The sequence below is a fragment of the Ambystoma mexicanum genome, chromosome 14 (genome assembly GCF_040938575.1).
Source record: "Ambystoma mexicanum isolate Mex_15411 chromosome 14, UKY_AmexF1_1, whole genome shotgun sequence".
Lineage (NCBI taxonomy): Eukaryota > Metazoa > Chordata > Amphibia > Caudata > Ambystomatidae > Ambystoma > Ambystoma mexicanum.
This window is the reverse complement of record NC_090940.1, coordinates 170516292-170531203: the sequence shown is the minus strand read 5'-3', so window position 1 is coordinate 170531203 and position 14912 is coordinate 170516292. Positions and strand designations below refer to the sequence as shown.

At 47.3% G+C, this 14912-nt stretch overlaps 1 protein-coding gene across 2 annotated transcripts in view; it reads left to right on the top strand.

The window, feature by feature from the left end:
- The window catches only part of ZNF106 (zinc finger protein 106), a 693205-nt gene that overhangs the window by 595255 nt on the left and 83038 nt on the right, over positions 1–14912 (top strand). For both annotated transcript variants that reach the window (XM_069638825.1, XM_069638826.1), the window contains one exon: positions 11185–11247. In XM_069638825.1, coding sequence (XP_069494926.1) covers positions 11185–11247 — 63 coding nt within the window. The remainder of the gene's footprint in view (positions 1–11184; positions 11248–14912) is intronic.

The window sequence follows — 14912 nt, the reverse complement described above, 5'->3', positions numbered from 1 at the left end:
TAACAAGCATCAGAAGACATGCATTACTTACCGTAAAAGCATTTCTGATGATTGTATCTGCTTAGATTCACATGCGCCCTCCCTGCCTCCCCGCTCGGGGTGGAAGGAACATATACTTCTTACTACTTTCACTCTTCATGTACTCGCTCACTATAGCCTTGGGCTCCCTCATGGCAGAAAAAATACAATCGGAGGGACCTCGGCGCGTGAGGGATTTTGGGTACTACACACGTCACGATAGGGGTGGTGTTTCAGACACGCCTATGCCGACGTCCCCTTTCGGTGCCCCGAAAGACAAGATGCAATACTCCGCGGTTACCACTGGATGTCGGACCATATGCACAGCATGTGAATCTAAGCAGATACAATCATCAGAAATGCTTTTACGGTAAGTAATGCATGTCATTTTGACGAGGAAATGCTTCTTCCTGCTGGATTACTTCAGCAAGAAGAATTAAAACATTGTAGGCTTTATCGCATAAAGAACTGCTTATCATTATTCATAGATATAAGGCAGTGTTGTGTACATTCAACAATTTTTGTCAAAAATCTCTGTGTTCCATCACATGCCTCACTCTTTTCCCTTGAGAATAGACTGTTCCACAACTTGGAAGTTTCCAGGAGATTGAAATTTTACATGGAGCAAACCAAAGTCTTTTAGAAACTCGATCATTTACTTAATACTTCTGGTGGTCTTTCTCCTGGAAATAAAGCCTCAAAGGCCACCGTCATCAGATGGCTCCTGTCATGCATTTCCAAAGCCTGTTGCATTAGTGGAGTCGCTCCCCATGTTCTGCATTGGTGGAAGTTAAAAGTCATGTGCCTATGATGGGGATTTGTGCGGCAGCTACTTGGGGTACAGTTAGCTTATTGAAAACATTAGCCACTGGTCACATCTTCCGAAGGAGATTCTTCTTATAACCAAGAAGTACTCTATAATGTATTTGCTTGCAGTTTGTGCTGTTTATGCTGCCTCCTCCTGTACTTGCCTATTGTTCTAGGAGGAATTTGCACTCTGTTCCCCACCAGCCTAGGAGGAGAAGAGTGCGAGAGCAGGACAATAGGGAAATTAATTACTTCTATGGTGATTCGGTTTCTCTTAGTTCCTGCTCACCCTACTCCTTTGGCACCAGGCTCATAATCACTATGGAGAACACCTTTAGGTTGGGACTATTTTACTTGGAACTACTTTCTTGGGGGCTTCAGTCAACATGGAGGCACTCGCATAGCTCAGTTCCCAAGAACTGAGCTATGCGGTATAATGTTTAGGGTGTGGCTGGCCTGGGACTACTTTACTTGGACTACTTTACCTGAAGACTATTTAAACCACACCCAAACAGCAGAACACGCTTCGCATTATTCTGCTGTTTGCAGCGTAACACTCACTGTGTCCAGTTGGATCTCCAGTATTCTTTGATGCCAGCTATTCTTGGAACCGCGTGCCTGCAGAGAGAAAAAGAACATTGTTAATTGGAATCCTACCTTTGAGTAGCATCCTGTCTTCGGCCCATCGTCAGCTCCTGATTCTGCTGACCATGAGACATTCAACCGGCGAACTCCATCATCTGGGCACCTCATGCTTCCCGGAACGCAGCAACCTGAAAAGGGGAGAGAGAAGAACAGCATTAGTGAGCGCATAGTCACGGTTCCACTCGAACAACGAAAATCACAAGATTCTTACCGGATCAGTAGCCTCTTGCTCAGCATCATTCCGGAACATCACTGCAACCGGCGAAGAGCACCGTGGCCTACGAAGGAAGGGGAAAGACACGGGTGAGCATATACAAGGCAAAACAGCGTCACGCATTACTTACCGGACAGCATTGCGCACACCGCGCCTTCATTTACCGGCTCCTGCTCAGCTCCAACTCGCATGAAAAACGCCAAAATCTCTTTGCTTACCTAAATAGAGGGGATATGACATTAATAACAATAAGAGGAAGGAAGGAAACAGAATAGAATACAAAGACTGTAAAGCAGCAAGACCTACCATAAAGACACTCAAAAGGGCTCACACCAGTGAATCAACTTGGTCGCTCACGCCCACACAAGACTACGCACCCCTGCCATGAAGAGCAGGACGTAGAGTGGGGAAAGGGTTGATGGCTCATATCATCCAACCAGGGCTGAGTGTCCTCCCCGTGGATACCAGATGAGCGTAACAGTCCAACAAAAGATTCCCTTGGGTCGACAAGCACCTGGTGTGCAACTTTTGTCTCCCTCGGGATCACATTGGAGGGACCATTCAAGCCTGTAAGCTCTTTAAACCCAAGACGTTAAAGGACCGTTTAACCAAGCACTGGGCCCACCACGCCATGCAGGTCGGCACCACCATGGACGTGGAGGGGGCTTTCAAAGACGGCAGTAACGCCGCATTATCCGAAGGCGATGGGAATACTGGTTTCCGACGCGCAAACCCCCAACCGACATGCAGGCAGCCTTTTACGGGGACGACACCCGGCAGCAGTGGCGCTCACAGCCCCTTCCACTAAGCACACGGCCGAGACTCGACACGTTCATCAAACAAAGGCCCCTGCACGACGTCTAGGGAGAGGTCCATAGAATCACTGTCCTCTGGGCATTCGAGGTCCCGATCGCCACATGAGAGGCCCCGACTGTCGAAAGACAGAACAGATGTAGTGACTTATCGATTCCTGAACGTTGCATGTCAGTAGATGAGACTTCAGATCATTCCGTAGCCGAAGTTCAACGTTCTTCATCGAAAACGGTAAAAAACCCTATTCAGGCAGGACTAGCCCATTTGGTTAAAAAACACATCCCAGAAGGCCTAATGAAGGGGAAGGAGTCCAAGAAGAAGTCTTCTAAGACCCCACACAGGGAAAGGTCCCATAAAGATAGGTCCCCACACAAGGGTAAGGACTCACAGGAACAGGATTCCTTGTCTACAGCCTCGAGTCCCATTCACTCCACAGGATCAGGGGCTTCCATTGGACCCTATGTCCATTCCAAGCCCTGCCCAATGGACATGTGAGAATATTGATGGGGTCATGAGAAGGATGACCTTCATGGCAAAGTTTTTTGAAAAGGACCCTAATTACTTCCAAAGTCTTCAGTCCACCCCACCCACAACAGCGGCCTCTAGTTCTCAGGTCCCTGTATTGGCCACTGCTTCTCAATCCCCTTCAAAGAGGTCTTGCCCCGATTCCCTGACTATTACATCGCAGCAAGACCCCCCACTCCGTCATTGACCTGTATGACCCAGACACTGAGGACCTCTATGTAACTCAAGAGGCCGCAGACCCTTACTATGGTGATGATGATGAAGAGCCGGATATGTATGACATGGACTCTCCCATCAACCAGGATCCCCCTGTGACGGATTCACCTATAGATAACCAGCCACTACAACATGACATGCTCATCAAGACAGCTGGGCACTTCCAGATAAAAACGCAGGGAACTCAACAAGACAAGGACTTTGTTGACGACATTTTGGGGGATAAAAAAGCTGTCACTCAGTTCATTCCCCTCCTGCAGTTTATTCAGCGGAAGATACAACCCTCGCTGGAAACGCCTAACCAGACACAGGCAGTTAATCCCTGCATCGAGAAGCTCTTCCGCCCTGCTCCATCAGACCCTCTTTATATCAGGGGACAGCTCAAACCTAACTCTCTTGTAGTTACAGTGACAAGGAAGAGAGCAGGAACACCCCTAGCCTTCTGAAGCACCTCCGGATAAGGAGAGTAAGAAGCTGTACACAGTGGGGAGGAACGTGGCCTCTTCGGCTGCTTTTCAGGCGAAGATAGCTAATAACACCACTCTTCTGGCGAGTTATAACTGCCATAAATTGGATGAGTTATCAGTTTTGTTATCATCAGCCCCTGAACCCCTTGGCCTTTGTGGCTGCAGAAGGCAGGGTAGTTTCAAGCTGCATGTTAAAAAGTAATCTGGATGCCGCTGACAATGCCGGCAGGATTATTGCAGAGGGAACTATTATTAAGCTTCATAATTGGCTACGCCAGTCCGGCTTCAAGCTAGAGATGCAGGCCACTCTTCTTAATATGTTCATTGAGCCCAACGTACTCTCTGGAAAGGCCGTTGAAGACACCTTAAAGACTGCTAAAAAGGAATATGATACACTAAAGTTGTTGGGCCAGCTAACTAATAAACCCACTGGCCAGAGAGGCAATAGTAATTTTCGTCACTCACATGGACAAAATTCACAGGAGGGTTCAGGCTACAATCAGAATCAGAGAGCATCTGGGGGTAACAATCAAGGCCAAGCCTCACAAGGTTACCAGAGGGGGCAGCGCATATCCTGCGGCCCTGGAGGTCCTCCTCGTCTAGAGGTGGTACTACACCTCCAAAACAGTGACTACTCGCTTCAGGTGCCCTCCCATTCCTCTCCAGTAGGAGGGCGTATTTCAAACTTCACCCATGCATGGGAGGGAATCATCACAGACAAATGGGTGCTATCCCCCGTAGCTGGCGGTTATTGTGTGGAGCTCACCGAGCGACCCCGGAACCATCCCCCGCATCAGTAGACTCACTCGAATGAAGATCAAAGCATCCTTTTCAGGGAAATCGCAACGCTGCTCCAAAAGGATGCCATAGAAATCGTCCCGGACAACCAGGTAAACAATGGTATTTATTCAACCTACTTCCTTGTGCCAATGAAAGATCTAACAATGCGTCCAGTATTAGATTTATGCCCTGCAAACAAATGTCAACCCACAAAAGTTATGCATGACTATGCTACAAGAAGTAATCCCTCTATTAAAGCGGGGGGGGGAGACTACATGGCAACATTGGCTATGAAAGATGCTTATTTTCATATTTCAATGTTCCCAGCGAACAGAAGATTCTTGCGTTTCAAGATAGCAAACCAGCACTACCAATTCAAAGTGCTGCCCTTCAGAATAGCATCTGCTCCAAGGGTATTCACAAAGGTACTGGCAGTGCACCTGCACAGGGAGGCAATCCCCGTGTACTCTTACCTGGACGACTGGCTGATTACAGGGGAGACTCCCCAAATTTGCAGGTAAAACATTCAAAGAACTATCGACCTTCTCTTTCAATTGGGCTTCTCCATAAACGAGAAAAAATCAAGCCTAGTGCCGAGCACAAACAAACAGTTCCTAGGAGCTGTAATAAACTCAGAAGAGGTGCTGGTCTTTCCATCAGAGGAAAGAGTCCAAAACATGTTACTGCAAATACCAAATTATCAAGTCGGTCGCTAGATAAGTGTACGCAAAGATATGCGTTTGCTAGGCATGATGGCATCTTGCATTTACCTGGTACCACACGCGTGCCTTCGCATGCGTCCCATGCAGGAGTGGTTGGCGAAACAGTGGTCTCAGGAAAGTGATCAGTTGGATGATCTACTGGTCGTTTTGCAAGGCTGTTTCGATGGTGACCAGTCTGAAGTCTCCGCGGATGCCATTGGCTCGAACAGTTTGGGTGCCATAACACCCAAGACTATGTTGAGATCCCACACTGGGTGCGCTTCTTGACGGGCGGGTAGAGCCTTGCAAGCCCCGTCAAATATTTCTTGACGATAGGATTGGAGGTAGCCCCTCGGCCATGGTGCCAGTAAAAGGGCAGAGCCCCTTGGGTGTAGACCCAGCAAAAGAACCTTCCGGTCCCTCAAAACTGCGCCTGGGAGGATCCAAGGATCCCTCGACCCGAAGGTCGTTAGCTGAAGCAGCCTCGGTGCATGTGCCAGTAGAAGGACCTGACCGGTCCCTGCCACGCGGGAGAGTCCCTGGGAAGGAGTCTCCCTTGCGGGGTGCGATGGAGAATATCGGCCCTACCTTGGGCCTGGTTTGATGCTTCACGAAGCCTTCACCTGCCTAGTCTGTTCTTCAGCGCCTTTGAGGACAGCGAGTCACACGCCGAACATGATTGCCAACTGTGGTCTGGGCCAAGGCAACATAGGCAGAAGGCGTGGGGGTCTGAAGTTGGGAAGAGCCTATTGCAGGATGGACACCTGCTGAACCCTGTAGAAGTCGACATGCGTCGGGGAGGAGCGTGACGCCTGAGGACCGAGTACCTGAATGATAGAAAAGACAAAAAAGAAGTATCCGCGTGTGGAATTACATGGCCGAATGCCAAACTCGGCAGCGCTGGTGAATTCGGCCCATTCCCATCGATGCAGAAAAGGGAACTGAGGTGTGGCGCCAGAGGGCAGAGTCAAGCAGCTCATGCTCCCTGGGCCGCACCCCTGCGCACCTCTAAATTTAAAGGGGAAAAAGGCATTTTCTAGTGAAAAGGGCTCCGTCTCCCGTCCCTTGGAAGGGACGCACATGCAGTATGGAGGAAAGGGGACTAAGGACTAAGAGTACATTAGTCACTACGGTGAGTAACTTATCATTTTTTCATCAAACACAAGGACGTCCTCCGAACACATCCTATGTTTTCACCTAAGTTCATTTCAAAGTTCCATGTAAACCAGTCCATAGAACTTCCCACTTTCTTTCAGAATCCTTCAAACTAAGCTGAAAAGAAGCCTCCATACGCTTGATGTACAGAGGGCGGTCTTGTACTACGTGAACAAAACAAAACCCCTAAGGAAAACAGACCATCTCTTTATTTCCAAAGCTCCAGGTAGAGAAGGCGATCACGTATCAAAGGGCGCCATCTCCAGATGGATAGTCAAATTCATACAGCTCTCGCATTCCCTATCCAAAAAGGTTCTACCTTTTGCACCAAGAGCACACTGTACCAGAGGTACAGGGTCTACCTTAGCTTTCATTGCAAACTTCCCTCTGGTCGGCATATGCAAAGCTGCTACATGGATTTCCATCCATATGCTCACACAACATTACTGTATTGACGCAGATTCACAGGTTGGACAAGCGTTCCTAAAACATCTTTGCCGCTGTACCTTCTAACTTCCCACCTCCTCCTCCAGATACTGTTCGCTAATCTATGCAGAGCATGTGATCTAAGCAGATGCACAAGCTCCAGAAGGGATACATTACTCACCATAATCGTATTTCTGGTGCTTGCATCTGCTTAGATTCACTTGCGCCCACCCTTCCTCCCTTACTGGAGTAGAAGACGCATAAATATTTTCTGGGTTCTGTTTCTTCTTTACAACATCTGTACTTGAGCTATATATGCAACCTCATGTCAGAAACAATCTAAGGGACCTCGACGCGTGAAGGAACCTGTGTACAGTACACGTCACACTAGGGATAGTATTATTAATCACGCCCTGTCGACGTCCGTTTTCGAGTTTCAAAAACAAATCTTGTAATACTCTGCGACTTACACTAGATGTCAGACTATGCAGAGCATGTGAATCTAAGCAGATACAAGCACTAGAAATACGATTGCAGTGAGTAATGTATCCCATATACACGAAGGCTTATAGCATTCAAGTAAGGTAAGTTCTTTCACAAAGTAACAAAATAAGAGAACAGTTGCAATATTCATAGGATTAGACACTTCGGAATAGCAATTGCGGTAACAAATCCCATTGTCAAGCCTCCTGAAACATATGCAAACCTATGTAAACTCTGATAACTTTTTATAACTTCTTAGCTTATTTTAGAAAGTCCAACCCTGTCTTAGGTGGCTGTCACAAAGTCAGAGGGACACTGGGGCACCAGTGACCAAGGACTGAGGAAGACACGGCAAGAAAACAGAGTTCAGGGATCCAAGAAGCAGAGTCCAGCAGGAGCCTTTCAGGTTTGCAGGTTGATGAGTCAGATTTCACAGGGCTAGGTAAGTAGCAGTTTCCCTGCACATTGCCCCAAGCACCAATGTCCTAAGGCAAGGTAGAGCGCAAAGGGTTGTCCATCCCAAGGTAGCTTAATGTAGGCCCTGGAAGGGTGCAGATGCAGCTATCTGCAGCTCCCGGAAGCACAGGATCAACAAAGCAAGCTCCAGGTAAAGTTACTAGGAGCAGCACACTACCTTTAAGCAAAGAACCTAATGCAGCAGGGCGGTCCTCCTGCTGAGGCGACAGCAAACCCTGTTTTTTCTTCCGATTCTTGGTTCCAGTGGTCCACTCTGAGTTTCAGCTCCAAGACCCTCGGATTTATCCAGAAACACTGGATGAATCCACCAATCAACACTAATGCACCATTCAAAACTTGGATGGTGGTTGTCCAATGGGGACAGCCAGCCTCCCAGTGCAAACTGGTTTCAGGCCAGCACACTGCAGGACAAAGACAAAGGGAGTTTCGGTCACCTCCCCCGCGTCCTGTCCTTTCAGGCACTTCAAGGCAAGCCCACCAAAGACAAAAGACCCATCATGACCTCCACCACCTACCTAAGTAGATGAAGGCTCAAGAAAGTACAAGTCATTGTGAAAAGGGCTTAAAAAACTACTGCCGCCATTTTAGGCAAATGGTGTCCTTTGTGCCCCGTGCCCAAGCTGCGAAGACCGCTTGCTACAAAAGTCCACAAAAAGTAATCTAAAAAGGTCCCCTGCCACCAGCCTGTCAAATGATCTTGTCACAGTAACCAAAAGGTTACTGGAGAGGCGAGAAAAGGAAGACATTTAATGTATTTATTTATTCGTATTTATAATGCACATCTACACAATGTGTTTGGAGGTGCAACAAGACAAGAGGGTGAGGGAACAGGGAGGACAAAACAAGAAAACGTTCCTACTAGGCCTTGTGACATTGGAATCGTGTAAATGCAGTAAAGAGAAGTGGGGGCCGGGGATAGGGGGGGTGCCAGTCAGGGCAGAAGGGCCAGTGAGAAAAACGAATGCCAGAGGGAGGCCACGTGGACAGAGCCAGGGGAAAGCAGAAATTGCAGGTGAAGGAAGATCCATGAGAAAAGTGCGAGGTAAGGGTCTGGAACGCTTCAAGGGAGTAGGCCCAGGCAGCTAATGCGGGGGAGTGGCCCAGAAGTGCAAGTTGAGGGAGGGAGGGGGGGTCTGGACTAGCGGGGGAGCCTGGTGCCCTGTAAGACTCTGAAGAAACCAGGCAGCCAGTCAAGAGGCAGATGGGGACATTAGCAGGGGAGGTGGAAGGAAGAAGAGAACATGAAGGTCTTCAGAAGCTTCTGGAACTTAAGGATATCTAGCTCAAGTTTGAGAGGTGCAGGGAGGCCATTCCAGAGGGAGGCACCTGCGTAAGAGAGATCTACCTCCACACCCTCCCACCCCATTCTCTGCTTGGAAAAGCCTGTGATATGCATAGGGTTAGAGCTAGATGACCAAAGGGCTGTAGCAGGGAGGTATTTAGGGAGAGAGAGTTATATGTAGCCTGGTCCCAGGCCCCAGAAAGCCTTGTGGATGATGTAGAGGGTCTTGAACTTGATCCTCGCAGCAACCGAAATCCAGTGAAGAGATTTTAGGACTGGAGAGAGGCGGTACCTGAGCTTGAGACCAAGGATAAGTCTTGCAGTCCTGTTCTGGATTAGTTAATGGGGGCAAAGGGAGGAGTTAGGCAGATTGAGGGTGAGGTTGTTGCAGTAGTCCAGCCTGGAAAAGACCAGAGCTAGTCCAGCCTGGAAACGACCAGAGCTCTGAAGACATTAGGTTTCTGGAGGAAGGTGAGGAATGGGAGAATGCCTCTGAGGAGTTGACTCTGAGGAGGTGCAGCTGAAAGTGGGCCTTCTTGGCAAGGTCTGTGATGTGAGGAGAGCGAGGAGTCGAAGATGACACCAAGGTTTTTTGCCTCACAGGAGGGTGAGGGGAGGGGGGCCCACGGAGGGCGGCCAGAGTTTGGAAGGGAAAGAGGCAGCAGGGGTCCCAATGAGAAGGATTTCTGTATTACTGGCATTACGGCAGAGATCATTAGCAGTGTAACGTGCCTGAATAGTAGACAGGCAGTCAAGAATGACAGAGGAAGTGGAGGCGGCAGAGGAGGAAGCTTGAAGGAGAGCTATGTGTCATTCGCATGACATTGGAAATTAGGAGAGAAGGTGTAGATCAAATGTGCTGGAGGGGCCAGGTAGATGTTGAAAAGCCAAGGCGAGAGGATAGAGCCTTGAGGGACACCGCAGGTGGTGAGTGAGATGGTGGAGAGAAAAGGGCCCAGTTAAACCTGGGAAGGTCAGTCAGAGAGGAAGGCGGTCAACCAGTCGAGAGCCCGTTCTGTGATGCCAAGGGTATCATATTGCTGATTTATCAGGGTGGTATGATTGACTGCATCAAAGGCAGAGGAAAGGCTAAGAAGGATGAGAACGGAAGGAGGGCTGGAATTGAGTTTAGAGAGCAAGTCTTCACAGGTGTTCAGGAGAGCAGTTTACGTGCCTCTGGCAGCTCTGAAACCAGACTGGTGGTCGTGGAGGCAACCAACAGAATTAGTGTGGTGGATAAGCTAAGAGTTTGCCCAGGAAGGGGGTAATGGAGATAGGGCAGTAGTTTACCGGACAGAAAGGGTCGGCAGAAGGCTTTTTGAGGAAAGGGTGAACAAGGGAGTGCTTGAGGAGTGAGGGGAAGAATCCGGTGGCAAAGGAGTGATTGCAGAAATCGTCCAAGGCTGGAGCAAGGGAGGCACTGTTGTCCTTGAGAGTTCTGGAGGAGCAGGGGAGCACCTGTTTGGATGAGACTTTCATAGAGCGGACTTGTCTAGAAACCACCTCATCAGGTGTTATTGTAGAAAAGGAGGAGAGTAGGGGCGGAGGGTAGAGGGGGCCAAGGGAGGCCTGAGAAATGGTGAGGGAGAAGAGTGAGGACAAGACATTGTTTCCCCTCCGCACTCCATTTAAGATGGAATGTGCTGCTCTCGCAAAATAAAACACAGGTAGGACAAAAAAAGGGTCCCTCTGCCCTGGTAACGGTGTGTTATCACAGGTAAAACTTAAATGGAGGCTCTAGGAACTCCCAGCAACACTGCACAGAATGGGCTACGTGGTGCAGTAGGAAAAGGTAAATGCCAGGAAAGTTGGAGGAAAGCATAACATTAGTAAAAAGTACCAAAAAGAGGTAGAAAGGGCCCAGGCTCTGAGTAAAAAGATGAGTGAATGTGGAAAAGGGTTCCCACTCACTACGGAGAATCAGTCAAAAAATCCACTAGTCCAGCAAAAATGCTGGGGGGGCTCGCACAGTGGGGAGAATTTAATTGAAAGGGGAAAATCTACCTAACAGTAATCAATTGGGCCTGGCTGTTAAATCTGTGTGGATGAGGGAGGCATGTGTAAAGGGCATTGATGGACATTCAAGACTGCATTCATCCACAGGGACTCTTATGCCATGTCTCAGAGAGCAGACCTTGAATAACTTGTGTTTCATTCTTTTCTGTTTTTGTGAAGGTTGTGAATGATCTTGTGTTCAGCGGGTCAAGTGATCAGTCAGTCCATGCCCACAATATACATGTAAGTTTGTCTTTATTCATTATTGCTCTCATGTAGAACTATGCAAAATGTTCAGTGACTTCATTTATAGAAATGTTTTGGAGCAGGCTCATTTATACAATGTTCTCTAGTGCGCTGGTTATCCATACATAGATATGTTATCCCGCAGCCTCCCCACCAAACACCCCTACCTAATAAAGTAATAATTTCTCTTGACCCCTTTTGGTTTGTTAATCACAGCTAGGTTCTGTGAGCTCCACAATTAAATTAGTTGACTATGGCAAGTCATGCCCCCGCACACCTCAACGGGTTGGAGATCCGAGTATACAACAGAAAGTTTATTTTGTTGCGTAAAATGATTTGGGGCAAGTCAGCTGCCAATGGCGTGTGGAATCGCTCTACTTGCAGCTTCCCCGCCAATGACAACAAACTTCCCGAGGGAGATGCCATAATCGACATTTGGTTTTACAACATTTTGAAGCCTGCTCAGGAAACTGCTTCTATGGCACAAATTGTCATTTGAATTCCACTTTGGGACTTAAATTGGGTGACATTTTTCCATTCATTATTTTGTGTAAAGTAACGTGGAAAAGTGTTCCTTTCCAAATTGCATATCCTTGCCATAAAGAAAAATTGCGACTTTTCATTGGAGCGCTCCCACACCGGTTTCCTATTTCTATAGTTGTGCCAACCATTAACAAAGATGGGAGGAGAAGGTGTCCCCCAAGCACAACGGCATCAGAGGACAGAGTCCACCAGCACTTAATGTATTGTTTGCCTCCACTGACCAGCATTCTTGAGAATGTCACCAAATTCTGGCTATATAAAAATAGTGGGTATATACAAAAGTATAGGCAAGACTACTAAAAATGTACTTCACAAAACCCTTAAAAAAGAACTGGTTAACTGTTTGCTTGTTGTTCAATTTATACTGCCTATCTGAAGTATGCAACATGGTCACCAGTATGCCACCCCTTGATAACCGTGGTTTCACTGTGTATTCTCCAGCGGTTTCCAAGTCCTTGTGACTCCCACACCACCTCCCCAAATGCCCATTGGGAAACTGCATATTGGCCAGGTGGTAAATACATAGCACTTGTGAATGCCTACTGTGGACCCAGTTAGTGTGACAGCTGACCAAGGGAAAATATTACTAAAGAATCAGTTCTTGTGCAAAGTTAGTGAACCGGGACAGTCTGCAAAAGATTGTGAATTTCATGCAGCCTCGATAATCGCTCCATACAAGGCTTGGGAACCAGTGAACAGCACACGCCAAGTTCATGGCCCGACTTGGAAAGTGGACATGAGCTGATGGAAGATTCCATTACCTTATTAATTCAGCACACGCGTTTCACTGGGAGCCTAGTCCTCTCGCACAAATGATGGAAAATGTATGTGATGACACAGGAGGGTGAACAGCAAGCCACCATGGCAGTTGCACCTGATCCTCAAAAGGACAGGCCTTTCATCAATTCGGTACATGGGGCTATGGTCAGTCACCTTCATTAAATTACCGGCCACCCTAACTCCCAGTTGCTTATAGAGCAGAAAGACATAGGGAGGAGTTGGTCTCACCTGGAAGTGACCAATCGTGACCCATATTCGTCAAAATAGAGCAGGCCCAGAAATGCTAACTCTCATTAGATCCACCTAATAATGCGTGGGCATATGAAAGGAGGCAGACATTTCTTGGGCAGTGAGGGCACTAAGGCAGCATTCCAGAGAGTGCAACTTGTGGTTCGGGCAGGCGGCAAGGGAAGAAGAGTTGTACAATGTGAACTTGTTTCCCAAAGCCAAATACACCAAGGGAGTTACAGGTGGAACAAGAAATTACAATTAAGCCAATTGGACTACACACTGGAGCAGGCCAGGACTCTGGGAGAAGTTTGCTTCAGAAACCAGCAGAAAACATGTGGCCAGACGCTGGCAGGAGTCGGGCCTTACCTGAGGGTCTAGAGAACCAGCAACTGGGAATGCAAACCCAGATTTTGGTTTAACCTGCAAGACCACCAGCTCAGCTAAAGTGCTTGTTGTGTGGTTTCAAGAACCCAGTTAGTGTGAGAATATAATAGTGCCCGAAAGTACCTGTGTTGGGAGAAAAATTCCTGCTAAGAGCATATTTGAAGACCCTTCGGGGTAGGTTACAGCTCTTGGCAAGGTAGTTGCTTTTTGACCCCTCTCCTCCTACTTCCAAGAGGAGACTTAAGAGGTTGTTTGATGCATCCAGACAAAGACCACTACAAAGGCCAGTGGTCATATGTAAAGCAAATATCAAGACAAAAATACATGTAAAGACGTGCACTGGACCACTCAAAACCTCCCTCTGATTGTGAGTTACCGGTTATACCCCTCCCTCTATTGGTAGAAATGACTGGCTGAGCAGTCAAGGGTAATTCTTAGGAGGTGTAGCCAGATGTTTTAAGATACAGTATAATAGGCTTTTTATAGTGCTTCATACAAGATTCCTCCTGCTTCTGAGCTCTGTAATAATGGCTGTTCTCATTACCCAATTTACTTTTTTTTTTCAATCCCAGAAAGATGAAGGGTTGTGCTAGACCTGCCTACAGTTAAACTGGCAAAGTTTAGGCTTGCGCCTTGTCTGAGGCGATTGCTTAACCCATGAACTATCCACTTTGAGCACACAACATGCAATAAATAAAAACAGTTCCTTTTCTTTTGAGAAGGTATGTAAAATGTTATGGAGGTCACAGGTAAATAAACTTTTGGAAGGGGGTTTTTCAGTGTGTAAATATTTTGGCCCTCCTTGGGTAACTGATGAAATCCAGTGTCAAGTTGCTATTTCGGGTACCAAATCCAGTTATTCATACCCAAGGGTACCTTTGGATGCGCTGAACCGGATGTTATCGTCTTAGAGGAATGAATGAGAGAGACTGGCCGCTTCTCCTTAATTGGGATTTGCTTCTAATGATGTTGTATGCCCTAGTGTCCCATATAGGGCACAGGGCCGTAGGTCTCTGGTTGCATGTAGGCAAACGCTGTTGGTCCTGATGCTGGCTGTGAAAACTTTTCAAGTTTAGTCCTGTTTTGGTTGCCTGTCGCATACATCTTACACTTGTGTAGGTAAATCATTTTTACTCTTACAATTTATTTAACACTCTAATTATGAAAATGGTGTAAAACACTTGTGGCTCAAAACCATATATGAGGCACAGAGGGGTATGACGTGTCTAGTCTGAACATCCACTAACCTTAACTTGTTGTGAAGTGTCCTTTATTTAGTTCGTGGCAGCAAGGCCCTTGCTTTCACTTGAGTGATTGTCATTACACCAATCACAGGGGTCACAGCACCTTTCAATCTTTGAGACTGCAATTCCGACATTCAAAACCTGACACTCCAGCCAGTGCAAGTTGTACAAAACAAATGTAATGGTTTCATTTGTAACTGAGATAGAAACTGAGCAATATCCCTGTAGAGATAATACAGAGAAGTATTTCACTTTATGTATTGATTCATGCAAACTACCTTCAACTTCTAAGCACTGTAATAATTGTTACCTCATTCGATAATTTACTGACTTCTGAAGGATGTAAGGCTTACTGTCCAGCAAACATTTGACCATGAGATTCTGTGCATGCAAAGGAAGCTCCAGAGTGTTAGTGCACATCTGCTCCATTGGTGAGTGTGTGCTACTTCACTCTGCTTTATCTGTTCAGTGTGAGAGAAA